General features: G+C 42.1%; 1 protein-coding gene across 3 annotated transcripts in view; it reads left to right on the top strand.

The window, feature by feature from the left end:
* LOC132472607 (protein diaphanous homolog 3-like) overlaps nucleotides 1-27,902 on the top strand; it is a 234,189-nt gene that overhangs the window by 4,292 nt on the left and 201,995 nt on the right. For 2 of the 3 annotated variants that reach the window (XM_060072311.1, XM_060072309.1), the window contains exons 2-5: nucleotides 1,714-1,746; nucleotides 2,145-2,336; nucleotides 5,910-6,014; nucleotides 24,725-24,855. In XM_060072311.1, the coding sequence (XP_059928294.1) occupies nucleotides 1,714-1,746; nucleotides 2,145-2,336; nucleotides 5,910-6,014; nucleotides 24,725-24,855 (461 nt within the window). The remainder of the gene's footprint in view (nucleotides 1-1,713; nucleotides 1,747-2,144; nucleotides 2,337-5,909; nucleotides 6,015-24,724; nucleotides 24,856-27,902) is intronic. The other variant, XM_060072310.1, reaches the window with a different exon arrangement.

The following is a 27,902-nucleotide window of genomic DNA, read 5'->3' as shown; positions in this document are numbered from 1 at the left end:
TTAATTTCAATCCACTTGTAATTTCACTAATGGATATGATCTATGATTGCTATATCAGCCTACCTGCTTGTTAAGCGCGCCAGTAGATCTAGGTAGATAATAGCTAATCAACATCAAACCTAGCACATGTATTCTACAGTATGTGTCCTCTTACTCCCCAAAGCTTACAACCTGCTTACAACCTCAGTAATGAAACGAGGCCATCTGTATTCTGAATGCACCATGCACTTCTAAAATCTGCTGATGGGGGCTTTATTTGTCACCTTTTTGTTTTTGGAAATTTGCCATTCATTTGTCCACTCATTATCTGAATAATTCTGGATTCGGGCTATGCATGGCTCTTGTCTATTAGTTTGACCTATTGAATGTGCTGCACCATATTTGGCCAGGGTTGGGATAAATTCTAGACAATCATGAAGAGACATTTTAGCTTCCGTCCTGTGGTTCAAGAGCAAGGGCACCAGCAAGTATAATTAGGTAAAGGTCATAGGTGAAGGCCTGGGTGAGCTCGATTTTATTGATCTCTTGAACAATAAAAACATCTCATTAGGGTTCTTTTTAATCCTTGGTGTGTGCTTAGTGAACCCCGGGTCCCCCCAGAGGTGGACATCATCTAGTGAGCGTAACAAGCCTGCTTCAGGGTTTACAAGGCCTGGCTTGAGAAGCCAGAGGTTCCAACCTCTGAATTCTGTTTTATGGTTGACAATTCAACAATGAACCCAAACATTTGATGTGACCACATGTAAAAAGTACTCCTTATTTTCAGACACTTTGCAGATGCATTTATATTTTTAATCATCCTTTTCTTCCCCTCCGTGAGACAGGCGTGTACAGCGGCTGAAGTAGGGAATGTTAATCTAGGACAACTCATTAGAGTGGTGCCTGGGTGACAGCTTGACATGTCGTATTCCTGCCTGCCTTGTACATTTTATGATAATTAACGACAAGCATATTGATTGATGTCTCTTGGGTGCAGGCGCTGCAGCGTGTGAGGCGGAGACCAAACAGAAACTTCTGCCAACCGTCCTCTTTTTACGCGAGATGCGACTTTCAAAAGACCTAATCTCTCTACTGTGAATGTAACACAGCGTCAGTCTGAAACGTAATGGTGTAATGAGTTCATTTTGACAGGAGGCCTCGCGAGGGTTGAAACGGAGGAGTTGTGGGTGTTTTTATTTTACCGCGGTTGCATAATGCGCTCCGGTGTTGCGACGTTAGTAGCAGCGGTGCTCGCTGAAGCAGGACCATTCATTACGAAAAAGAACCCACCACTTCTTAGAAATATTATGCACAGTCAATAGAGTGTGTCTGTGTGTGTATATGTGTGAGCAACATTTACATCTGAAGTTTTATTCCATTTATTTAAAACTCTGAAACACTTTTATTCTTAACGAGACCATTTGACGTCTTCACTACAATAACGGCCCACTGATCACAAGACAAAGTTGTAATAAATGACCCCTCCCACTCTTTTTTTATTCGGTGTAACGGGCCCTTCTTGTATATTCCTGTCCCACTCTCTTATGTTGTTGCCTTAATATTCAGGAGGCTGTATAGTTTTAGTTCAATTTTTTTGCCGTCTCCTCTGACCTAAATGATGAGGTTTCTCGCCAGCATAGTTTGTAAAGGTGTTATATAAATGAAGCTAAACTTGATCATTAGTCACCTTTTTTATATTTCCTAATTCCATATTCTTCTTTTTTTTTTTTATAGAATTTGCACTTTAAAAACCTCACAGATGATGTGGTAGGTTCTTTCAACTGCTGTCTTTACTAGTAACTAGCTAGCTAACTAACTAACTTTCAGGAATGGATGCTGACTAACGTTAACTCTCACTAATAGAATCTATGATGGTTGAAAACTAGCAGTAAAGACTGCTGGTGGCGAAACTACTGAAAAACCCTGCACACTGTTCACCGATGACCAAGCGTTTGCCTTGCATAGCCTGTACAGCATGGAGTTGTGTGTTTATTTGAATTTTAACCCCTTCATTTTTAACCCCTTCATTTGTTTTCTGCATATTTTACGTAACTTTGTCACCCGTAAAGAATGGCCATGATGCTTTGTATATGTTGGTAATCCTATGTCATTACATTGATAAGCATATATCAACCTGACTGGTCTTGTTATCTGTCCCCGTACAGCTGGACAGGTTTGCCAGTATCCGTATCCCAGGTAGTAGGAAGGAACGCCCCAACTTGCCCCACGCAAAGCACGGCTCCACTGATTGGTCGACTCCTTCCTCCACCTCCTCCTCCACCATCTCCCAGCTAGAGGAGTTGTCCTCAAAGATCACCTCAGAGAAAGAGATCCTGGCTCTGTTTGAGAAGATGATGGTATGTCGTGCTCTTTGGTTGTTGGTCTCTGAGTTTCTGATCTGCTTTCTCTAGCTCTCTCTCTGGCTCTGTATCTCTCTCTGTCCCTTTCTGTCCTTCTCTCTTTCTGTCTCTCTCTCTTGCTCTGCTCTACTCTGCCCTGGATGGTTGGGTGGATGGCTGGATGATAGGTGAGTAGGTGGGTGGATGGATGGGTTGGTGAATGAATGTGTGTGGGAGCTAGGCTGTTGCGCGATAACAGGTGTTGTCATCACACACTTACGACTCGACCTGATGTATGTGTACCCGAGCAACCAAAAGGCTGGCACATGAAATGGACGTATTCAACTTGATAACTTCTTTGACGAAGGCATGTATCATTTTGATGGGCTTTGGATCACATACACTGATCCAAGAGCCCATCCGACAGGCTATATTGTGTGTGTGTGTGTGTGTGTGTGTGTGTGTGTGTGTGTGTGTGTGTGTGTGTGTGTGTGTGTGTGTGTGTGTGTGTGTGTGTGTGTGTGTGTGTGTGTGTGTGTGTGTGTGTGTGTCACGATAATGCTAGTACTGCAGTTAGTCACCACGTCTGGCAATACCTTGTCAATAACATGACAATGGATATTTTAATGTCCATTGTCCCAAAAATATCCAGACCCAAAGTGGTTAGAGGACTAAAGTGGGAGGACTGGTCGGCGAGAACTTGGGGGATAGGAATAAGGAGAAGACCTGGGGGAACAAGACTAAAGGTACGGCCACACCAAACGCGTTACCCGCGTACCACGCGTATAAAATCGGCAATTTTTCCATAGGGAAGCATTGGTTTACGCGCGTATGAGGTGCGTACACGCGTATCATGCGTACCAAGCAACATTTTACTCGCGTTAGGGGCGTATGAGGCGCGTATATATACACATATACGCAGCTCATACGCCCCTAACGCAGCTAAAATGTTGCTTGACCATTTTGTGTCAAAAATGGTCCTACGTACGCAGCTACGCGCCTGTGGAGTCCGAGGAAGGAAACCCAAACGCCGCCGTGTTTGGGTGCATGATAGAGCTTGGATCGGGTTAGATTAAATAATCTCGGATATAAATAACAATAATCGGGTTAAATAACTTCACATGGTGTGTCTGGTGTGTTTCCAGCATTCGTAGTGTTGATCAGCAGAGAAATAGTCCGCCAAGACGTTGAGTTTGCTTAGCAACCAGAGACTCTGTCCATGCAAGTGAACGGAGCGTTCACTCTTCGTCATAACTATCAAACCAAACATCCTTCACATTCACCGAGTGAACATTATGAAAGTAAAATGCACATTTCTCGCTAAAAATGTTTCCATAAACGCATTTAATGGCGTAACTATGTTACTATTTCCACCCAGAATAAAGAAAGATGTCGGCCGTATGCTTCTGTGCAAGGGTCACTACTCTCTGCCAGTGACGTCGGGTCAAGCTCCACGCTGATTGGCTATTGCGGCTAAGTATCACGCGTATGAGCGTAAAAAGTTAAATTTTTTGAACTCCTCGCGTACGCGCGTATATGTACGCGCGTATATGTACGCGCCTCATACGCCCCTAACGCGAGTAAAATGTTGCTTGGTACGCATGATACGCGTGTACGCACCTCATACGCGCGTAAACCAATGGTTCCCTATGGAAAAATTGCAGATTTTATACGCGTGTTACGCGGGTAACGCGTTTGGTGTGGCCGTACCTTTACGCTCATACGCGTGATACTTAGCCGCAATAGCCAATCAGCGTGGAGCTTGACCCGACGTCACTGGCAGAGAGTAGTGACCCTTGCACAGAAGCATACGGCCGACATCTTTCTTTATTCTGGGTGGAAATAGTAACATAGTTACGCCATTAAATGCGTTTATGGAAACATTTTTAGCGAGAAATGTGCATTTTACTTTCATAATGTTCACTCGGTGAATGTGAAGGATGTTTGGTTTGATAGTTATGACGAAGAGTGAACGCTCCGTTCACTTGCATGGACAGAGTCTCTGGTTGCTAAGCAACCTCAACGTCTTGGCGGACTATTTCTCTGCCGATCAACACTACGAATGCTGGAAACACACCAGACACACCATGTGAAGTTATTTAACCCGATTATTGTTATTTATATCCGAGATTATTTAATCTAACCCGATTCAAGCTCTATCATGCACCCAGACACGGCGGCGTTTGGGTTTCCTTCCTCGGACTCCACAGGCGCGTAGCTGCGTACGTAGGACCATTTTTGACACAAAATGGTCAAGCAACATTTTAGCTGCGTTACGCGCGTACATGGTACGCGGGATACGCTTTTGGTGTGTCCGCACCTTAAGGGAGAGGACTGGGGCGGAGTGTTTGGTGGGGGGGGGGGGGGGGGGGTTGTGAGTCTGAGCAGTAATGTGAGTCTGCGCTCAGCCTGACAGGCAGCAGTAGACATACCGGTTACCAGGGAAACGTGCTGGTGGGGGTGCTGCCTTTGATGGCTTTCCTGTTACAGCTGGGTGTCTGTCTCATGGCTGTGCCAGGGCAGGATGTAAACACTTGCATAACGGATGCTCTCTGCCCTCCACTCATTCTCCAATTAATTTACTCATACCCTTCCTGAAGTAGAGCTTCACCCTCATACACATAATGTGTGAACATGCTTACCCTGATGGCTACCTGGGGATAGCACACTCAGTCGGAGCCTGGTGGCACGAAAGAACTACAGTCTGTTATTAATGCAGTGAGGATGCGTGTATGAATACATCTTTTTTTTGTAATCAATGTATTTATAATTTAGTTAAAGTTAGTCCATCTTTAAGTTGCGTTCACAACAAAAGCAAAGCACATTTTTTTGTGCGGCCCGATAACCTACTAAGTCAATACAAAGACGCAAATGGACGCAGTGAGAATGGCGCAAGCGACAGTGATCCATACGTACCTCCTTGAAAATGCGTTGTGTGTGTGTGCATTCAAGATGGTGCATCAAGCAAATTATGCAAATATAATCTGCTGTCTTTTTGTCAAACTGTATTATTTTCAGAATTAATGAACTGGAAAAACTGTATAATACAGTGTTTTGTCTAAATACCCCTATTGATAACTCGTCTACTCATTGAAGCACAGCATTTGCTACAATGGGTGGAACAAGGAAAAAACATTTGCTGTGTTGTTTTCTCTGATGCTCTGCGAAAGAGCTTTTATTGTTTAGTAACTGACCTAGCCATGTGATGTGAAATTTAGTTCCATATTAAAGGCCTTTAGACTTCCCTTTAATGTATTTTTGTCTAATGATTAATATTTAATCCAAACCATTCCACCTTTTGATGCATTTTCTTGTTATTCTTGTTTCAAATGTTTTGCCTCCTTTTTATTTGTAACACTGTCCTGTACGCTCCACTCCATCTGGTATTAAATTAAGTCTCATCTAATCTATTCTCTTGCAGCCTTCATGGTAAATGCATTAGATTTATATTCAAACTATTTTACCATGAAGTTATTAAACAGATGCTACCCTGTCTTTTCCCCCAAACTTGAAATGCTATAGTTGGTGTTGTCCATCCATTCATCACTGAATGGTCCAATCCTTGAGCTTTGAATGTATCTCTCCTCGCAGGAGGACATGAACCTCAATGAAGACAAGAAGGTTCCTCTGAGGCACAAGGACCTGACCATGAAGAGAGAGATGGTCATTCAGTACGTCTTCACTGCCTCAAAAACCGTGAGTCCTACCCCTCGCCATATCTACACATCACATGCTTCCAGCCCAATACCTTTTATTAGACATTAACAAAATACTAAGGGATTTATGCAAATTGTGTTTGTACGCCTAAGATTATGTAAGGGGTCAATGACTTCTGGAGACCCAGCAATGCTTGGTGCTTCATCGTTGTTGTAGCCACCAGAATCTTTTTAAATGTAACTGTTTTATTCAACGGAATATGATAAGTTCCATCAAAAACTGCAACTACCGGTATATAAGACATTTTGTGAATGAGTCATCCTTTATTTAAAATTAGAAAAATCCTACCATCTTCATATAAAATATTCTAGTTGGTCAACTTGGTAGGCGATCTACCTTTTTGCACTGAATTTAAACAAAGCACGTATAATAAATGCTTTTCCTACTCTGTGTGAACTCTGTGACGTTTATCAGCAGTTGCCATGGGAACCAATATCCTTGTTGAAAGGGATTCAAACAGGAATACAGTGAAAACATTAGCTTTTCATATGTTACTAATGGCTATGGAGAACTCTTATGTGGCTATGCTAGGTCTCTGCTAATTACGCCTGGATGTGTGACTTTCATCACAGCCGTTTCCAGATTATGTTAAACTGGTCTGTGGAAATGGAGAGCGTGATAAAACATCATTTGGAACAAAAATACATTTGCTGGCTTCACATTCTGCCGCATCCGTTTTTGTTTTGCATTCATCAATGGCAACAATCATTAGTTTTAAGTGCAGCAGGATAATTGATTTGTTTTTCACGTATGTCATTCTAGTTTAGTTTCAATGTTGTTGATTTTGCTTGCCTTTTTAAAGTGTTGGTACCACGCCATTTTTCACCCCCTCTAAAAGCAGACTGCAGAAGACCTTTGAGTGTGTTTTGATAAAACTGTCAGAGTATGTTGGAAAACGATTGAGTGTCTAAAGAAAAGATTACTCTGCACCACGGTTTTCTCCCGGAGAGAAACAGAAGGGCACACTCGCCACATCGATTTCAATTATCCAAGAACCTATTTGAAATTAAAAATAAAAGCCTTGCCATTCAAAAGGCACATGGCGCTATGAAATATCAGCCCTACAGCAGTTTTATCTCATTTGTGGCAAATGTTCAATGTTTCGCCTTAATAATGGAACAAATATAAATCTAGATGGAAAAATACATTTGTTATCTTCTCAACAAAATAAAACAAATTACGAAAAAAATAACTCTTATTCTTAATTCAAAATTGATTTTATTTGTTCTGATGGCTTCCTGCCCCTTTGTAAGTGAAAGGACATTGCATGTTGGCTTGATGTGTGCCTCTTGTTTTGGCTGTCTGCCTTGTTTAGTGTACTTCAACGGAGACTCTGGCTGGTTTTCCATCATGTCTGTAAAACTAAAACTTGGAATAAAGTGCTAAATGCAAAAAGGTGTTCTGTCCATCACTCGCTATATATTATGCATGTCTATATAAACAACCCTCTCTATCTATTTTTATGACCCCAAAATCAATCTTCACAACGGTTTTTATTTTGAAACCCATACAGGCTCTATTTCTGATAAAGTTGGTGTCCAGACAGGGTGTTTTCAGGAAAAAATGACCAGCGCTGGAAGAGTTTGTTTTCTCCGTTAGCCAGTTACGTGCTGACAGATCCTCGCCTCCAGCGACAAGAATGGTTGAAACAATCCCCCCCCCCAGGTACTTCAACTACACCTCAGCATCATGAGAGGCTGATCAGGGCTGGCTAGGAGGAGCACCATCTCAAGGCTAAATTTGTTCTTGATCAGTAAGAGAGGGATGGTGATTTGTTGATTAATCTAAGAAATGGACACAGTGTTGGCTGGCTCACCCCCGGAGTAGTGGAAGACACTAGACACTTAGCGTGGTTAGGGCGAGGCAGTCGTTCTTAACTCGCATTAGATTAGCTGGAGCAGGTTTCATTCATTGGTAGCAGCCTTGTTTTGCTTTCACTGCTGCAGAAGAAGCCCGATTTAATCGACTCTAGCAAAGGTATCTCTTAAACCAGTTATTTTGTCCGCCAAATGGGACCAGGGTTTCACACATTTAATCTGGAGGACATCATTAGTAAGGTTAGTGGAAGATATTTGCTTTCAACCCAACGTGATGTGAGAAGCGTCGGCCGTGTGTGTGTCTGGGGATAAGAGTAGTAAGGTGGGGGGAGCTTGTGGGTCTGACGACATGTTGCACCAGGATCCATCTATCAGCAGTCTCTTTGGCCCCCCTGCTCCAAGGGCCATGGGGTCTTTGTGCTGGACTTTTAATTTAGCCGGAGCAGTGGGGGGGCGAGGAGGGCACAGTTGGACATCGCAAAGTAATCAAAAACATATTTACTTGTCAAAACCCCTTCACCCCACACGTAAGGAAGGTGTTTCAAACTCCTCTGCTTGCAGTCGGGAAAGGCCAAGTGAGCAGCAAGGTGTGAAGGATGAATACAAAGCAATGAAGCAAAGTTCTTGCTCTCGCCGTCTTCCAGGATGTGTGTGATGTCTTGCATTCTGTGCCGTGTGGGAAGTTTTAAACTTTACTGTGGATGATTTATGGGTTATTATGTGATTCAAACTTTTGTTTGGATGGTAATTGTTTCCCACTGTAATAAAAACCTCTAGGGCTGCACAATATCTAGAAAAACATCCATTGCAATATTTTTTTATCTGCGATATATATAGATAGATAGATAGATAGATAGATAGATAGATAGATATAGATATAGATATATTATATAGATATATATTGCGATAGGAAAAAGTACACATTCCTGTAGTATTCCTTGATTAACGTGCCTATTAAGTTTTTGCTGGCAACTCACTTGTATTGTCAATCAAGGGGTGGGACAGTTTTTTTTTCAGAAAAAAACATTAGGATGGCTTTACCACATTAAAAGAGAATCATAAAAAACTAATTGTGGTTATTAGAAAAAACATGCATTTTGATACACTACTAAAACATTACAGACTATTATTGTCCAGTTTGTTCGATTTTAAACGGCCCTGTGTAGTACCTTTTACTTTACACAGTTTAGTTCTAAATTTATTTCAGCTGTGGTTGGGAATCTTTAGTAGGCTGATTTAGCTTTTTGACAATGTCGTGTTTCCCTAAAAAGTCTTAACAGGAAGAACAAAAGACAGTGCTGTTGGGCTTTGTGCCCAGAGCTCATACTATTTCATATTTTATGCATATATATGGCTTGCCTTGACATTGTTCTACACTTGCCTTGACATTGTCCTACACAACAGCATTTGCTGCCAAATTTGCAGCCTTTGACTCTGGCATAAATCATCTTGCATCCCATATACGCAATGTGCTTGTTGCTCGCTATGTTTATTTCATTACCCTCTAGTTGATCATATTCTGCTTGCCTTACTGTGGAGACACTGCTAATGCGGGCCATGCTAATGTGTTGAATTTGTGGCCCCCGTGTCAGCCCACTTGTGAGGAAGCAAGAACACTCCCATCTATTCATTTTCAATCTGGTGTTTCATTCACGAGCCATCATTTGATACATTCGCATTTCTTTTTGTTTTTTACTTTAAAAGTGGGGTAAATACTCGCGCAGTAGAGGCCTGTTTTTTAAAGATGGTACTTTTCTAGATAGATTAGTGGATGCAATCGAGATTGAACTTTCTTAATTATTTAGCTAAATCAGACTATTTATTCATGAAAAGTGAAGTACAAAGATACAGGTAATTTCCATCCGTCACCTCGCGTCTCTTTGCCCTACTCATGAAACTCTTTCAAGGGTGTTGGTGCTGAAAATATCCCCTGACATGGGGGAGTCTTACCATCTCGAAGCGGCTTCCTAACCCCGGGTTTAATTATACAACAAGGTTGACCTGCCTTTGGTGCTGTAGGCCGTGCTGGGACTGGAGGGATGGGGAGCATGTGTACTCTTGTGCTGCACGCACGTGGATTCTAGACATGTGCGCGTAGGTTTATCTGCTTGGCGTTTAATTCTCTTATTGGAGGAGAAGTGAAGGGATCTATTAAACATTTTCTTTAAATGTCAGGCTCATTACCAATGCTGTGTCCCAAGATTTCATCTGGCAATTTATCTGTGGCGGCTGCTGCTGCTGACTCTAGGACAGCATTAACTCCAATCCATCACAGCACCGCCGTCCTGAAGGCTGGCTCTCGCTGTAATACTTTAATGCCACAAGATAGAAAATCTTGCACCACAGGCAAACCCGGCCTAGGATTTTATTTCATTTGTCTATCCCTTCATGAAAGCACTTCACAATTGTACTATTAAGTGCTTTTGCCCGTCTCATTTGAAGTTTGCTGTAAAGCTTACTCCATCTGAAGTTCTGCACATGTTTATGTGCTCTCCAGAAGGGGGAGCAGCTTGAGAATACGTGTTCAGGTGTGGAGAACGTTCCACTCCGTTCGCTCCAGCGTCTCTAATTTGGAGATTAGACCCAAGTAAATCCAGTTCATAATGTAGCTCTTATCCTCTGTCTTAATACAGTGCTTGTGACTGTTTAAGACTTTATCTACTAATTAAGTCACCTGAACTTTCAGAGTTAAGAAGAGCTTATCTGGTACCTGCCCTCCCCATTCCTCTGTCTTTTCCTATTATGAGCCAAATAATATGCAATTGTGTATCGCCGAGTCCAATATTTTACAGCCTGGTCCTGGTTGAGCATAAAGATTATTCTACCTTATGTCTTATGTGAGGCCAGAGTGCTTTACATTAGCGAGGCTATGATGCTGCTATGGCATGTATGCAGCCTAGAAACGTGAAGAATACAAGCCAGAGTAAAGGTCAATGGGTGTGGATGGGATATTGATTATTATTTTTTTTTAAGAAACGCACACTGAGAACCATTGCCATGTTTTCTGGGTGGATGGACGTTGTCTATTAACTTGCAATGACGCTTTCATTCAAACTGTGTTCTGTCCAGCTTGCATCCATGTTGGCTGTTGTTTCCAAGTATTGTACTTCGAGAGATGGAAGTCGTTAACCAGTGAGATCAGGGCAACGTTCTAATGAAGATTTAATATGCACTCATTACAATGATGTTTATTTGTTAGGGTGCGGCATTTGTTTCACAGTGTAGTCTACAGAGTGGGTGTATTTGTACACACACATCCTTTAAACTAAACAAAGGGTATTTTAATTTAGTAAACATATTATTATGGTAATTTGCATGGCAAGTTATAAGGATTTGCATCCCTTCCACGTCTTTATTGAGATGGCACTGGAAGAGGAAATGTCAATTGGCCATCTTGCAATTCTGCAATTTCAAAATGTAATTTGGATGGCTCGTTGCCATCCAGTCTTCTCGTTGGCCCTTGTCATTTTATTTGCCGTACATGATCAACATTATTGCTGTTCAGGAGGGCTGGCACTCTCAAGCCTATTGTGATTGTGTTGGGGAGGGCTGGTCATGTCTGCAACAGAAAGCCAGGGAAACGCCTCTCATTCCCAGACTGTGAGTATGTATCTGTTGTGTTTTCGGTCGTATCTGTGTCCCAACCTGATAATAAGTGTAACAACCGTAGGTGACCCCGATAGTCAGGCTCCCTTAAATCTTGTGTTTCAAGGCAAACAACGTACCAATTATGATGTCCATTATGATTGCTCATTGTGAATAGGCCTCTCAAGCAGTTGTAATTTTCTGATTGTTGTCCGTCTTCCTTGTGCTTGTTTTGTCTGACGTACCTGATGTGGTCCTGTGGTTTTGTTTCCTGTGCTCACACAAGTATAGAACATATAAACATTTAGCAAACAGTGATGTTTTAGGTTTATTTTTCCCTCAAGCCGTGTTTTTAGATAGCGAGAAAGCTTTTGTTATCAAGCAATAGAGTAGGTTGCATGTCCAATTGAAGTGGCAGTTTAAAGTTGTATGACAGCAAATCACATTGACATTCCCCAATGATTATTCACTGGCTCGGTTTGTTATGGGTACTCCTGAATCTGTTTATTTCTGTTTAGGCATCTGTGAACAAAGCTAATCATCTATGATTTATGGGTCTGTTTCAGTGGAATCAACATTATTCCTTTTTATATTTAATTTTTCTCTTCTCTTTTTTTCTCTCTCTCTATGTGCTTTTTCTTTGAATGTAGAACCCTTGGGTATGTTCTACCACAGTGTTTCTCAACTGTTGGGTTGTGACCCACCAGTTGAGAGAGTGTGTGGTAAAAAAATAATCAATTTGAACTTTTATTTTACTTTTTACTTCGATTTTATTATTACAAGAGTAATGTGCTTTGAATAAAATGATGAAATATTAGTTTATTTATGTTTCAAAAGGTCATGATGACATTGTGTGTTATACTAGCCCATTTTTTTGTAATAAATGTTCAGTTTGAATGGTATGAAAGTGGGTCTCGAATTAATGACCATGGGAAAATGTGGGTCCTGAGGCCAGACCGGTTTAGAACCATTGTTCTATAAAGAAACGACCTTGGGCAGCTTTGCCTTTGGGCACAGTAATGCATCGGTAATGCAATGCATCCGTTTTTTACATGACTCTGCATAGGCTATGTTTTACGTGTAGCATCTAAATTGAAGATGGCTGTGTATAATTTTTCAATCAACACCAGCTCCTTCATGTGTGTTGGCGTCTTCCGCCTGCAGTCCCTGCATTGTGTTTTCTCTATAATGGAAGGCAGCCTAATTCTGTATAATTGTCACATTAGACATGTGCATCTAACAAACTAAATGGAACGCATAATGGGACGGCTGCCTCGTCGACGCAGTGATACAGAACTGTTGGATTTTGCCTGCTAATGTGTATTCCGACGATTAGAGAGGAAAATATAATTTATAGGAAATAAAAAAGGGAGTCTTACTCCATGCTACTTAATCCTGTTTTTAAGCTTTGGGAACCAAGAACGTCAGGAAGTAAATCCTTTCGTGACATATTCCTAGTCCCCTTGGATGACGTAAACCCCATTAGAACATCGTACCCTTAATATAAGCAGCGACTGAAAATAATTACTTTAATTTGAATTTCTCTGGTGTGCTTTGCGAGTAAAAGTTGCATTAAGCAACACATTTACAACCAAGGTCATGCTCTGTCCTTTTGTGGCTTAAGATAAGTAAACCCTTTCTGAAAAGAGCAAAACAGTTCTTGCCCCAATTATTGCTTGTGGCTTGCCCTTTCAACAGTATCTTGCTACCAAAAGGGAAAGATTTACCACTGCTCTGTATCATTACATCTGCCTGTGTGTTCCTGCCCATCTGCACCCTTACCTGAGTCCCCACGCTCTGCTTCATTCTCTTGTTAATGCGATGGCCTTCAATACATCTGAGATTGTCTAGGGTAAGATGGCCCTCAGCAAACTACTCTTTACTTGTCAGTTTGCCACAGGCGAAAGCTCCCTTTTGCAAAGCAATTACCTTAATGGAAAAAAAAAGACACAACCGTCATTTTGATTTTGCATTTCAATACTTATGATAAATTTGTTATCTTATAATTACAAGATAGGTATGGTAATGGAATGTGTGTTAATGAAATGAACACGGAATACTAATAACGTTTGAAGCCACAGTAAATACAAATGGAGGGAAGAGTCTTTTTTTCTTTCGCCTTGGTTGGAATGATGGGACTGCGGATGAAACTTTTTTGCTAACTCTGGCACATTTACATTTTGAGTGTAAAGTAAAAATTTCAATTGATGTGCATCTTCCCTTTTTTAAGTAAACAAATAAATAAATTTGAGTTGTAAATACAAGTTTAGGATTTTTTTCTAATTGTGAAATAGAGAGAGAAACTGAATGAAAATTGTGAATCACGATTATCATGACAATTGATCAGTGTTATCAGTATTTATACACTTTTTCTTTGTATAAAAATTATGATAATACAATCCAATGTTGAAAATATGAACTTGATAAATCACAAACAGGTAGATATCTTGAGAACCCAATATACAATTTTGAACTTAACCGGACACTTTGGAATGACTTAAACATTGAATATGGCACCACGTGCCATATTCCACCACCACAACCTTGAGGTATCTGCACTTGGTTCACACTACAGATAAGAGGGCCTTTTCCATGGCTGGGAAATCTCCGGGGCGCTGTCACTGCCTTTGGTCATGTTTTTCATTGAACAAACTTGCGTTGCATGCTGTCCCTCCGTGCCTGTGTCCGGGAAGCAGTTGCTAACTTTGGTTGATGTTGATTTACCACAGAGAAATTATTATCACGATTTTTTATGATGGTTTAATTTGACACGGTAATGATACATTTTGGATAGATATCAACGCGGTTTATCATAAAACCCTTCACGGTTTCATATAAATAATGCATAATGCATAAATAACGCATCTGTAATACTTGGGTGTTTTGCACTCAAATGTAGAAAGTATCATAGGACGGTGGTGGTGTTCGCGGTGTTTGCACTTTTTTACTATCTCTTTTCCTAAATATTTTTTTCGACAAAAAAAACATACTTTCATGATTTTACTAACTTGACTAATTACTCATCCGGCCTTTTCATCCGGGCTTTTGCTGTGAGGAAAAAAAGAAAAGTAGGTTCCAACCAAGAGTTGAAACAATGGAGTTGGTTGCTAATAAGGGTACTGCATCGCTTATATATGGCAATTTTTGGGATTCAGACATGATGAGAGATGAGACTGTCATGAGAAGGGACATGACAGAAGTTTTGTGCAAAATCTGCTCATGTGTGATCCACGCAAAAGATGGGCAGATGCCAAATCCTAATGACCACTTGCGTGTGGGCCCCGCAGAAGTTAATAAAATATCACAGAGCAAGATGTGAACGTTTACAATATGTCATGTCAATTTACAACGGGCAAAATGTGTCGGCGTAAGCCGACTAACTTTCTTTAATTCGGATATTGATGCTGCGCGCCTTTTTGTTTAAGATATAAAAAAAACATACAACATAAAATTTTACATACACACACAAACAGATATTTTTGTTTTTTAAATACATTTTTGGAAACCAAAATTCATGTTTTCCGCAGTGTGCCTCTCTGGTATTGAGCGGGTCTGCAGGATCGCACTCTGCACAACCCAGTCAGTAAAAAAGTGAATGTTCACATATCACTCCGTAATCAACGCTTTCCAAGCATCGGTGGTGATTTCCACTTTCTCCGCTAAGGACAGGATCTCATGGAGGGAGGTTGCGTGATCTGATCGCATTTCTCGAGTCAGATTACACAGTGCCATGTCGCCAAACTTTGACTGTGTGGCTGGAGAAAATGTCCCAGCTACCGAATTTCAAATAGCATGCATATGCATTAGTTATATTTTCTCAATTTAATTTACAGAGCAATCCCTGCAAAGTTGGGGGCGGGGGGGGGGCGGCAACTGCATTTTTCCAGCAGGATTGCGGGATAAAAGATGAGGTCAAACGAGCCAGGGCTTGTGAGTCGTATGCGGGCAGCAGCGTTCTCATCAGAGGGAAGCAAAAGCTCCTATACATGGTGACCTGAGGATTATGAGAGAGGGGGAGCTTGTTGGCTTTTCCAGTACAGCGCTCGCGTCCTCGTTAGCAGCTCGTCTCATTAGCCACAGGGGCGTTTCCTCTCTTCTGACTACTTGCTAAAAATTAGTGCTTGGGTAGTGCAGTGAAGTGGAGAGCTGTAGGGTACAGCTTTTACTGTTTGGGAAAAAAGATTTCAGGGTAATATGTAACCTCTAGAGCCCCTAAGAGTTTCTCTTCCGATAGAGTTCCACTTAAGTTTGCCAAAGTCTCTTCAGATGGAAAGAGTTATGCATGTTTGGGAATGTCCCTTAAGATGGAGTTTCTTTTTTTAAAGGTCTCATGGCATGCTACTCTATGGATGCTTTAATATAGGTATTAGTGGGCCCCAAACACATTTGAAGACGTTCCCGAATTTCAGCCGTGGTGCAGAATTACAGCCACTACGAGCAAATCTTACATTGAACTTTCCCCAAACGTGCCGTTTCGGTGTCTGTAGCTTTAATGCCAATGAGGAGGAGAGAGGCGGGTCAAGGCGGAGGGTGTGGCCCTGAGCAGCTTGCTGACAGGCACTCTGTTTACAGTGGATGTATCGCAATGGCGAGGCGCACACAGCCTTTGGCCGTGTTCTGTAAATATTCTAGGACACTCTAGGTGCTCCGGCGGGAGACCTGGAGCTCTATATCTCAATAATATCGTATAATAAATAGATATCCATATCCTTTCCACCAATTCCTTCTAAACCATGGCTGAGATAACCCCCACTACAGTATCGTTGTGGAAATACCAGAGACGTGAGAACCGACGTGTGCAATAACACCAACAGCAGAACGATTATCCAAATAACTAAGAAGTGTACAACACTTGCGTTACAGTGTGTTATCACAAGCACACACACACACATGCACACGCACACATGTGGCGCTCGCACGGGCCAAATTCTCTGGGCAGGCAAGGCAGAGAAAGGGGAGGTAGCTTGGCCCCTTATGACGACATGGCGCCACATTCCAAATCAGCACGCTTGAGCTTCCATTTTTTCAAAGGCGAGCTTGATATCTTGTGCTCATTTTACACCAAATGCAAGTTTCCTTTTAAAAAATGTCAAATGTGACAAGAATCACAATATGTACATGTATTAAAATTTCTTGTGTAATAAAAACCTTTACCAAATTACAATACAAAATCTCAAGGTAAATTGTATCTTAAAAAAATCACGATCTTTGCGATGAATGGCCCATTGCTGATTAGGAACTGAATGTATTGGGTTCTAATCGTGGATTAATCAAGTGTCATGTCAGAGGGGAAGAGGAAGAGGGCGGCAGGTTTCCATGCTTCAAGGATGACCTGTGTGTATGTGGGTGCTGTCGGTATGCAAGGCTTCATCTTCCCTGCCTGTTCTGGTTGGCGGGAGGCTTGGGTAATGAGGCTGATGTTGTTTGATGTGAAGCGCTGGGCCTTCGTGGTTGTTGGCAGGGTGTTGGGCATGGAGGGGTCAGACAAAGTAACGGAGCCGGTACAGCAGCTCACAGGGCCCACTGTGCCAGGCCCTTCCAGCCTCTCCACACGGACTCCCAGCTGAGGAGCTCAGACGCTCCATTTCCATTTACTCACTTAGCTTCCAACCCTTCCATCTCCCCATGGCCTTGCCTCACCAAGGGCTCCTGCGCTGACTGCACCGCTTTAGGTGTCGAGAGCTGCGTAAGCTTAGGTGCTAGTGAGGTTTGACAGAGGAGAATGTCATATTTTTATCCCCTTTGGGAAATTTCCAGAACTTCAACAGAACAGGTTTCTGCTCCTTTTGAATATACGAAGTGCAAGTAAGTCTGAATGAAGAAAAAGGTTCTTTCTTCACATTCTATAGTCTATTTTCCATAGAGTGTGAATCGCTTGTAAAAAAATCCTGTATGACGCCGACATGGAATGTGGTTGCAGCTTCATGGTAACGCAGTGGAAGCAAGGAGATGGCAAATGGCTTATGCCAGAAAATAGGTTGGGGATTTTCCGTGTTTGACATTCATCAAACTTTCCCTAAAGAATTTAATTGAAGGTTAATAACTTCTAAATTTGAAGCTTTGTTGAAAATGCAGTTGGATCTCTTGATTTTATGAATTAATCAATCAGCTTTGGACACTAGAATATTTTGTGTTGCCATCGCATATGGCTAACAGTATGCTACACGTTTCTGTCATCATTCTCTTCTACTCATTTATTGGTTGTGGTTAAATAAGTGTTTATGTGGTTCAATTTACTTCTCATAGGCCTAAATCACCAGTGGTGGCACCGTAATATTGGGCAGCTTGGCAATCCCATGTCCAATAACAATAAAATGGCTATTGTTTAAGAATTGAGTGGCGTTCGGTAGCGGCAGAGCGGCCAGACGGCCGTCGCTGTGAATAGTAAATTTGAAGTGTTCAAATCACTGAAAACAATCGCCGGCGTCCTAGCGATTGCAAACGGGTTGCAAAAATAAACCCCGAAATATAGAAGGAGAGGCGGATATTATGTCCAAACAGGTTCCCCTTCAGCACAATTCATTTTCCACTCCCCTCTTGTAAATGTGTTCAGTTCAGTCCAAGTTCCTTCTTTGTCAAATGCCCAACAAAATCAGGCAGTCACAGTCATTGCTACCAGATATGTTTTCGTTTTCCAAGCCCTCCTCATCAATGCAGGTAATTTGTATTGGAGCATGGTGTGCCGGTTCAGATGTCTTGTGATTTGTGGAAAAAGCTATCCCTGATCCTGGTGGTTTTGTTGCGGATTCTCCGGTACCGTTTGCCAGACGGTAGCAGAGTAAACAGTTTCTGACTATGATGGCTGCTGTCCCTGATTATAGTCAAGGCCTGTTCCTGGTCCTCCACCTCTACACTCCTCTGAGTGAAGGAGCTACCAGCAATTCACCCATAACGGCTCCCACTGCCCAGGAGAACACAGCCCAATTCATCCACACCATATTACTGCTTGTTCGTTCACTGTAGCAAAAGTTTTAATTTCCAAAAAGCCATCCACTAGCCTTCTCGTGGTTAGGGTCTAATTTATGCCAAGAAAGCCTTAAGAAAGTACATGCATTCAAACGTTAACCAACGTGTACCATCGTTTTGTGCTATATGGAAATAGCGATATATGTTGCAATGTGCTATGTGAGCACTGTTAAATGTTTCATCCCAGGGAGTAAGGCAAGATCAGAATTGTCTGCAGACAGAGTTGTGAATATAGTATGTAATATGTATGTAAAACCAAAACAATATTTTGGATGAAAAACTGTTTTCTGGACTTTTCCATGTCTACTTCTTCCTCTTCTCCTTGCACTGAGCAATCTCCTTATATGGCCATCTTCCCTTCTTTCCTTCTCTCCTGCCTTAGCTTTAAGGTATAAAGTGTGCCTGTGTGACAGCAGCAATGCTTGAAAGCCTGTGGTTTCAGATGCTCTGGTTGGCCGTGCTACGCTTTCACCGTCCTCTTAGTGGCAGTGTTGGCTATGTTTTGCAGAAGAGGTCTCTGCCCTGTGTAGACCCCAGCAGTGGAACAAAAAGGTTGAACATATTTGGTCCTGCAGACAGCCAATGATTTCCATGTTCCTGTCAGAGCTGTTTATGTCTGGCATCTCCGGCGAACCAATGCTTGTGCTAACCTTTGTATAGCCCCCCTGACATGGCAAATATTCAATTTGCCAAGTTTATCTCACAACAAGTACAGTTTTAATCACTGGAAGGAAAACCAGCAAATATGCTTACCGTACCAAACAGATTTTTACATTGTGAGGAAAAAAAAATACATTCTAATTCATCTTTATTATTCTGAAATTAACCTAAAAAAAACGACCACTACTGATATTGAGCCTCATGACCACACATGCACTCTGGCTCTCCTAGACCCTCCTCGGTAGCCCAACCAGAGGGCTTGTGAACGTGAGCTGGCTCCGTGCTCGCCTCGATTGAAGCCTGAGATCTCCTGTGTACATCTTCTCTCAGGGTCCTGGCTAGGCTCCTCCACCCCTAGGATCATCCACAGCTACCATCTCCATCTGCTCAGTCTCTGCAATTCAACTCAGTTCAATTAAAAATGGCTTTCGTGCCATGAAAAATAAACATTTGCTCCGAAAACGCAAAAAAAGAATGAAGGAGATATTACAATGGAAAATAGAATTCAATATAAACCCCAAATATATATTAGAAATGATCCCCATGCTTTATATTGCTAGGTGGTTTTTGAGGGCCAAATAAAGGCTGTTTAGTATACAAACTTAAGACGTGGAAGATTTAGATACTGTTCAGTGTAAATCCTGAAACAAACAAATATTTGCATTTGTCTTTGGATCTTACGTTGGCTATGCTTTGAATTGTTATACAGTTAGTGGCTTTGTTTTAGCTTGACATCGTGTTGGTTAGCTTCATTATTAAGTCTATGAACTATTACTACCTCTTCAGTTAGAGATGTATCGCATGCTTTGAAACAAAGCCACTTGCAATGAATTCAGTTGCATGTCCTTAAGTAGCAGGTGGGGTCGAAGGGTTTGTCCTTTTGCTGAAGTCTGCAATATAGCAGACCTTGGGGTTGGAACCCTCAACCTTTTTTCGATGGTAGTTAATCACTAGACTTCACCCCCCTCCCTTCATTATTTTAGTAACTGAAAGGGTATTTCATTGTCTTTTTTAATTATAATATTACATTTGTAAAGACTGCAACCAAAGGGTGATTTTCAGGCTCCTAAATTAGTTTTCTCCCAATTTCTTTCTTTCCTTTTATCTAAGATAAATTCATTGCCTACTACTGCACATTAAACATGGACTGACATGTGGCTGATCTACCGTCACAATAATTCACCTCATACATTGTTTTATTTGAGATGCATCTTGTCTCCATAAAAGTGCTGAGACACGTTGGGACAAAATGGAGGAAAATCTAGAGGCACTCCATCATCTGTAGCCCTGGACTCCTACTAATGCTGCTGTACTGCACATACAGATCTATCATATAGAGAGCATCGCTGATAGCGATAGTTGCTGTATGTTTACCTACTTAGCCGCTAAATAGCATCCATTACATTTTATTTGCAATATCGCTGAAAAGTGGGCCTTCCTACAGTTCTGCATACCACCATTTAATAGTGTATCGATCGTGTTAAGATGCCACCATTGTCCCTCGTCCCATTGCCTCACAATGGGACGAGTTTTATAATTTAATGCAATAAAATGTACGGTAATGTAAGTGGAGTCACTAAGGTATGAGTATGATTGTAGTTCATTACCTAGTCTAAGGATATGTTGTACGGACTTGATACGGACTAGTGAACATGAGAATATACATTTTGGTAGGCACAGTAACTTCTGCAATGCTAAGTATCTGTAGTCTCTGGGAATACAAATCAGTCAATCCAAATCTTTTATTGAATCAAATGTTCAAGCATTTTTTGCAATGATTTATAGGACAAATTGCAGGTCGCATCCTCAGTTAATTAGTTTGTGTATTCCAAGTGTCTTCCACACACTTTCCACATGCATTACTTAACCTGTATGTTTTTCTTGGATTGATACTCTTATTGGGTGCTTGAAACACAAGATGAGCCATGGTTGATTGGCATTCCAGCTCCTCCAGGACTTACACCTGTACCTCTTAACCCAATCTGTCTGTTTACATAACTTCTGCTCCCAGCTGGTGAAAGCCTCAGGGAATACAGAGCTAAACTGATGAACGTATTCATGAATTCAATGCTCAGCTCATCGGTTTTCGGCTCAGTCTTTCAATACAGAGTGGGGGTCATTTCATACTAGGCTAATTCCACCCAATTTACATTCAGAATCAGGGAATGCACATGTATAGATTGACCAGCGGATGAAGTTTCATATTGTGTCCCACAAGGAGCCCTCAACCAGAAAGTGCTAGTAAATTGCCAAACATTTTATTCTCTGGAGATGCAGAAACCAACCACTCTATCATCGTATGCTACCCTTACTAACTCAGAGTTCGCCTGGATGCTGACTATCCTCACTAACTCAATATTTACTGTAATTTGCCTGGGTGCTGGCTTCCCTCCTCACTAACCAAGTGTTCACTGTAGTTCTCCTGGACTCTGGCCTTTCCCACTAACACAGTGTTTAATGTAGTTCTCCTGGATGCTGTATATCCCCATTTACTCAGTGTTAACTGTAGTTCTCCTGAATTCTGGCCATTCCAACTAACTCAGTGTTTACTGTAGTTCTCCTGGATGCTGGCTATCCTCACCAACTCAGTGTTTACTGTTTTTCTCCTGGATGCGGACCTCCCTCCTAACTATTGTAGTTCTCCTTGATGCCGACCTCCCTCCTAACTATTGTAGTTCTCCTTAATGCCGACCTCCCTCCTAACTATTGTAGTTCTCCTGGATGCCGACCTCCCTCCTAACTATTGTAGTTCTCCTGGATGCTGGCTATCGTCACTAACTGTGTATGTATTCTATAGTTCTGGGACATGTTTCTGTGGTGATCGATGTCTCTCCTCTCTGGAGGACCGCACGGTCTCAACACTCATCTCCTTGTTGAGCCAAAATAAAAGCGCCAGCCCGGTCTCCACTGAGATCGTGTCTTGCCGACTCCTCGTCTGTTTCTAACTTTAACTTGTTTTCAGAGTGTGTACATCTGGGGCGTGGAGTGCGCAGGATAATCTTTTGTGAGATTATTATTTTTTTTGTTTATAACAGATTGTTTATCCTCTCAAACAGTAATGTGGTTTGATTCCTGAAACCTTTGATGAAACTGGTCCAGTGGGTATGGCCTTTCGATGCAACTGCTGGGTCTGTAAACACAAGAAGTACCCACTCCAGCATGAAATCAATAAACACACAACCACACTCTACTCCTCCTAGTTGATCTTTTCCCACTACCAGAACAACATTTATCCGGTTAATAGAACTGTGTGAATCTATAGCAAGTATCCATGCGACCATAATTAGACAAGTCTTTAATGTAGAACGTGTGTGTTGATCAATTAGCCGAGTGGTTGACCGATCGCCATGGATACCAGGGGCTTGGATGGCCTTTTGAGTGGTGGCACTGACCTATGCCTTTAAATGTCTGCTCAATAATTGATGTGTGCCTGACATTTGAATTATTATCATTATTATGATATTGTTATTACTACTTATCTGTTTATATCTGGTGTATTTTAGAGGAACATGAAGAGAAGCTGCCCTTGCTTTAGATTGAGTGATGTTTGTCACGGTGGCTCATTGAGTTCACAACCATTTAATCTGTTAGCCCAACACGGCGTGGTCCAGTATCCCGGTGATGGGATGGCTAATCAAATCAAAGCGTGGATCACAGCTCCTCGCCCCTCAGTGCCGTGCTTAAAGCCATCTCTGGCTTGCTTTGCCCTGGGTGTGGGAGCCCCATTCCCCCGCCGAGACCGCGTGTTATTTACAATACACCAGCAGTGTCAAACATTTAGCGGTTTGGGAGCCAATTAAGGGACTTGGCGTGCTGTCGGGCTGAAGGGTAGCACAGGCCTGGCTGCTTATTCACTCCCCTCCGGCAGGCTGGAGGGGGTTTGGCGCTCTGCTTAAATCCTAAAACACACCGGAGGTGAGACGGTCGTATGCAAGGTTTTTGTTGGGTATTTACTGACCAAAAGCTTACTCTAAGCCATTTTACCTGTTGGGACGCCCTTTCTTCCTGGAGAGAGGAGGAGTCTGAGGAAATTGTCTGGTTATTGGGCTTCATTGCACTGGCGAAAGGTACAACCCACCGCCGCGGGTACTCCATCAATTGGTGACTACGCCCTGGGTCTGTAAACTGGTGCTTGCATTTTTATGATTTGTGCTTCAGTGCCCACTAACCTCACAAATTCAGTGATCTTCTTAATGTGCAGTTGACGTGTCGTATAATTTAGCTTATTTAGTTCCTAGTTGATCTTAAGGAACCAGAAACGATGTGTGAGGAAGGACAACCTCACTGTTGACCTCACATGTAGTGAATAGCGTTTTCTTCCACAACTTCAGAAATACTGAGACCTCAAATAAATTTCAGCAAAGAAAACTTAACACACATATGATATGCGCTAACTGTGGTTCTATTTAATGATATACGCAATACATTAACAAACATTGTTTCGTACCAGTGTTGTATGCATTATCGTTATCGACTCGTGTTCCTAATATGCATGTGTCCCCCCGTTAATATGCATTGCCATGGACTGTATTATGCGTTACGTGTTTAGTTTGCGTGTGTTTAAACAGATGGACGCAAACACGCGCCCGCATTCATGAATTATTTTACACACACACACACACGTGCGCCCGCATTCATTCATTCTTTTTAACTCTCACTCGTGGTAAACCAATGTTTTCTCACGATCAAATACTCATCAATCCTAAAATGTATGGGCTTGTACACAATGTCTATGTCAAGAAAATATGTGTTTGCTGTACGGTGTGTGTTTAGAAAATGCATGTTTGCTGATGCATTGATTTATAAGTACAACTTATTACCGCTGTATCAGCTGTTCTTTCCTAAATAATTTACCAAGAATGTGTGGCTAGGTAGATGAGGGAAGCAAAGTGTATGCGCGAGGTGCACAAGCAACATTATGCATGCGCCCTTAAAATGGCATCTGAACAACGCGCCACTGACTTTAAACCAGGTATTTCCTGGTTTGTGGTGGAATGGTTTTCCTGAAACTGCCAAATAGCACCAGGGAACGTTTGCGCCAGAACACGCCTCCTCCTTTCGCCGAACCGCCCCTTGGGGCACAAGATCATTCCCTAATTTACCGACGCGTGGCGGTGGAGGGAAAAGAACGCTCTGCGCCAGTTGCAAACTAGCAACGACACATGCGTCAGTGTAGAAAGTCAATTGTGCTGGATGCAAGATAGGGCCCATAATGTTTCCAGAAATGATCTGGCTACAGAACTTTGATTAAAAGAGATTTGAATGAGAGCACCAGTTTTTGCTTGATGAAAGTGGGATTAATTTAGTGACTCTGTAGTGGTGTTGCTGTGGATTTTCATATTGTGTTGTTTCATTTGAGCTTTTTTTTTATATAATTGGTGTTTAGTTGACACACTTTATCAAAACGGATTTGATATTTATTCATGACAAAATGGTTTATTCCCTATTAACAACATACGTTTTCAGATGATTTTTAATGCATGAGGTTGTATTCAACGTGAAAATGTTTTTTTCAATGTCATTTTAATGGAATTTGAGTTATATTGCTTGATAAGCTGTGTATGTATTATTCATGTCGGTGTGGGTTTGTGTTTTAACTGGCTGTCTCACCCTCCCCTCTCCCTCTCTCCCGGCCTCCCTCCCCCCTCTCTCCCCCTCCAGGGCAGTTTGCGGAGCAGCCACCAGATCTCACCGCAGGAGTTCCTGGGAGAGTTGAAGTCGGGGGTGATGGACGAACGGCTGCTGGCCTGTCTGGACTCACTGCGTGTGTCTCTCACCAGCAACCCAGTCAGGTACGCCCGCAGAACACTAAAAAGATCCCCGTGCTAATCCCTTTACTATTTTAAATAAATACATCCACACCTCATGTGGTCCCCGTCCCGCCTGTCGGGCACCGGCTTTTCATCTGTGATGTGGCGGTCCTCCGTGAAGCTCCCCCCCCCCGTGGTGCCCTCACAGCCCCCAGCCACAGCGGCCCACTGGGGGGAGCTATTAATATGTAACACAGTCCCCTCTGTCGGTCTGTTTGTCTGTCTTGGTCCCTATTTGTCCCTCCCTGTCTGTCTGTCTTTGTCCCTCCTGGTCTGTCTGTTTGGTCTCTGTCTCGCACACACGCGCACGCACGCACGCGCGCACGCACGCGCGCACGCGCGCACGCACGCGCGCACGCACACACACACTTCTTTGATGCCTCTCGGCCGGGGGGCCACCGCTGCATCTGTCTGGTTGGGTGACAGTCGCAGGGGGCTGTCCTCTCCCTCTGTTTGCAAATAACTTCCTATAATGTTTTTTAGCCTATAATATTTTTAGATGCGGGTCACACACACTGATGGAAAGCGCTTCAGGCAGCCAAGGGTAGTGCGATGGGAGAAAGTCGTCGAATTTAAATGTAAAGAATTCTGTTCCATCACTCATGCCCTTGTCCTTGTCCTTGTCGTTTTTCTTTGTTTCTTCGAAATCTGTTCCCCAAAAGGAAAGTCTTATCGTGTTGACGTTGCGCGCACATTGGACCCATCATGCATCTGTTCTCGGTGGTCGTGTCATTTTGTTTATTGTTTCAGATATTAATTGCCATGTTTGTGATTGCCTTACAGTCAACAAAAATAGGCAGATTAAACTCTGATACACCATGCAGGGCATGTATTAATAACAAATACAATTTGTTATTACATACAGGAGCGTTCAACACAATTTGAGAAATGCATTTTTAGTTTGCCCTTGAATGTTGAGATGAGGGAAGCTAATGTATAATAATGATAATAGCCTACTAATAACAATTATATTGAAATAAATAAAAGAAGAGGGACAAACTATAGAGCGCAACAGTGACTGCCTCCCTTTTTTAATAGCTCTGGTTCCTTGAATGTAACTCCTCGTTCAACACCAATGCCGTGTTCCAATACCCGTACTGTCCGTACTTACTAGCCAAAATTTGAGTACGTAGTACGTTCCAATTCAGATCCGGCGAAAAGAAGTATACTTCAAGGACCCGGATGCCGTACTCAAAACGGGCTAATCGTGAAGTGTGGATCGAAGGACACTCCCCGTACTCAACGGCAGCCATCTTAGCTACGTAGCAGAAGAGGCGGAGCCAGGCTGAGCCAAAGTCGGCGCATTTTCCACATAGCCTGCATTTAGTCATTTTGTAGTTTTTATAGTTTTTATAGCTTTTTATAGCTGCTAGGCGTAAAGAGTTCACCGTTCAAAGCGGGATGTTTATTGCGGGGGAGGAGCCACGGCGGCAGTCGTGATCGTCATTTCCGGTAAGTGCACCACAGAGTACTCGATTTGGAACAGCACTCACATCTGAAAATTTGCGTACTCAAGTGAGTATGGATAGTGCAGATAGTGTACTTCCTTTAAGTATACTCATGGAAGTACGGGTATTGGAACACGGCACAAATCATTGATTAAGCGAGCTTGTTCAGAAAAAGGCATTTGGTTAATTAATTGGAAAAAGAACGGGGGTTGACCGTGGTGCATGCTAACCAATCGTATGCCTGCCACAACACATCTCCACGTCTACACGCTCGGCGTGCAATGCATGATCCATGCTGCTCATCGTTTTCATTTGCTTCAGCTTTATGTGACTTTTAAGTGAAAAAGTTATATTTTAAAGTAAACAATATGACCTAATTTTGATCCTACAGTGTGGTTCGAAGAAATATTGTCTGACATAGTACCGCAACTTGGCGTGAAAAAGTCGGGCTGCTGATGTAAGGTATAGGGGAGACGGTTAGAAACACAAAGGGTAATCCAGGAAAAACAATATACAGGAGAAATGGAATATCAGCAAGGGTCATGTCAGTCAACAATATATCAATCGAATGTTTAACTTCATGCTACATAAATATTTTGTGTAATTCTTTTGTTGAATTTCTTTAAAGATATGTAGACGCATAAAGCATAGTGACACCCTAATTGACTAACCAATTGCACAAGTGTGATGAAGTAATTGCTGTTAGACAAGTTAATTCACGGGTTTCCAGTCTTCAATGAGCAGTCGTAAGCAGTCGTCGCTGCTGCCCGACCTTCTCCTGGCCATCTATACACAGATAGGCACACTCATACTGACGATCTCGTCTTTAGTTGCCTGCGTCACATCACGTATTCAGGGTGTGAATATCTTTTGAAGAGAGAGTGAAACCCGAACACAGATCTGGTTACACAGCTTTCTCTTTCAAGTGTCAAGTGTGGACATCAGACCTGTGTTCTTGCCTGGTGCATCGGGTCACAAAAGTGTCATTGAAACGACTATGGGCTAACTTAAGATGCTGTGGCGAAAAATTACTCCTTAACCTCAAATAATTTTTCTGTGGCTGACAATATTTTAGCTGGTTGAGGCAACGCTCTTTAGTTATTAGTTTGGTTTTATTTCTGACTCGTTCAATATCTTGTAGCTTCTATGCTAGCTGTTCGTAGTAGTGTTCGGTTAATGAGATCACCAGGAAAGGTCGTTTTTTAGAAGTTTCATTGAGGAGTAGACCCTTGGAAAATACTTTTCTGATGAAGCATTGCTGAAATAAGTGGTGAGCACTAGTCCAGGATAAGAAAAGTTATGTTTTTTTTGCAGAATTTAAGAGAAAGAATGGCAGCCACATGCACATGTGTATTTTCTAACGCAATAATTTTTTATAGCATGTGCAATCAAGTGTCTCACTATACAGCCCTGATACTATGCATATTGATTGAACCAGTTTTGTTGCCTTAGTTGTCTTTGTAGTGTTGTATGTCTTATTTGTGACCTTGGAACAAGCATTAATCTTTTTTCTTTTTGGTGTCGTTTGAAAATGATTCTACCTTGCTTCTCCTTGAACATGAAACACTACAAGGTGGATCT

The sequence above is a fragment of the Gadus macrocephalus genome, chromosome 14 (assembly GCF_031168955.1).
Source record: "Gadus macrocephalus chromosome 14, ASM3116895v1".
NCBI classification, from domain to species: Eukaryota; Metazoa; Chordata; class Actinopteri; order Gadiformes; family Gadidae; genus Gadus; species Gadus macrocephalus.
This window is presented reverse-complemented; position numbering and strand designations above follow the sequence as displayed.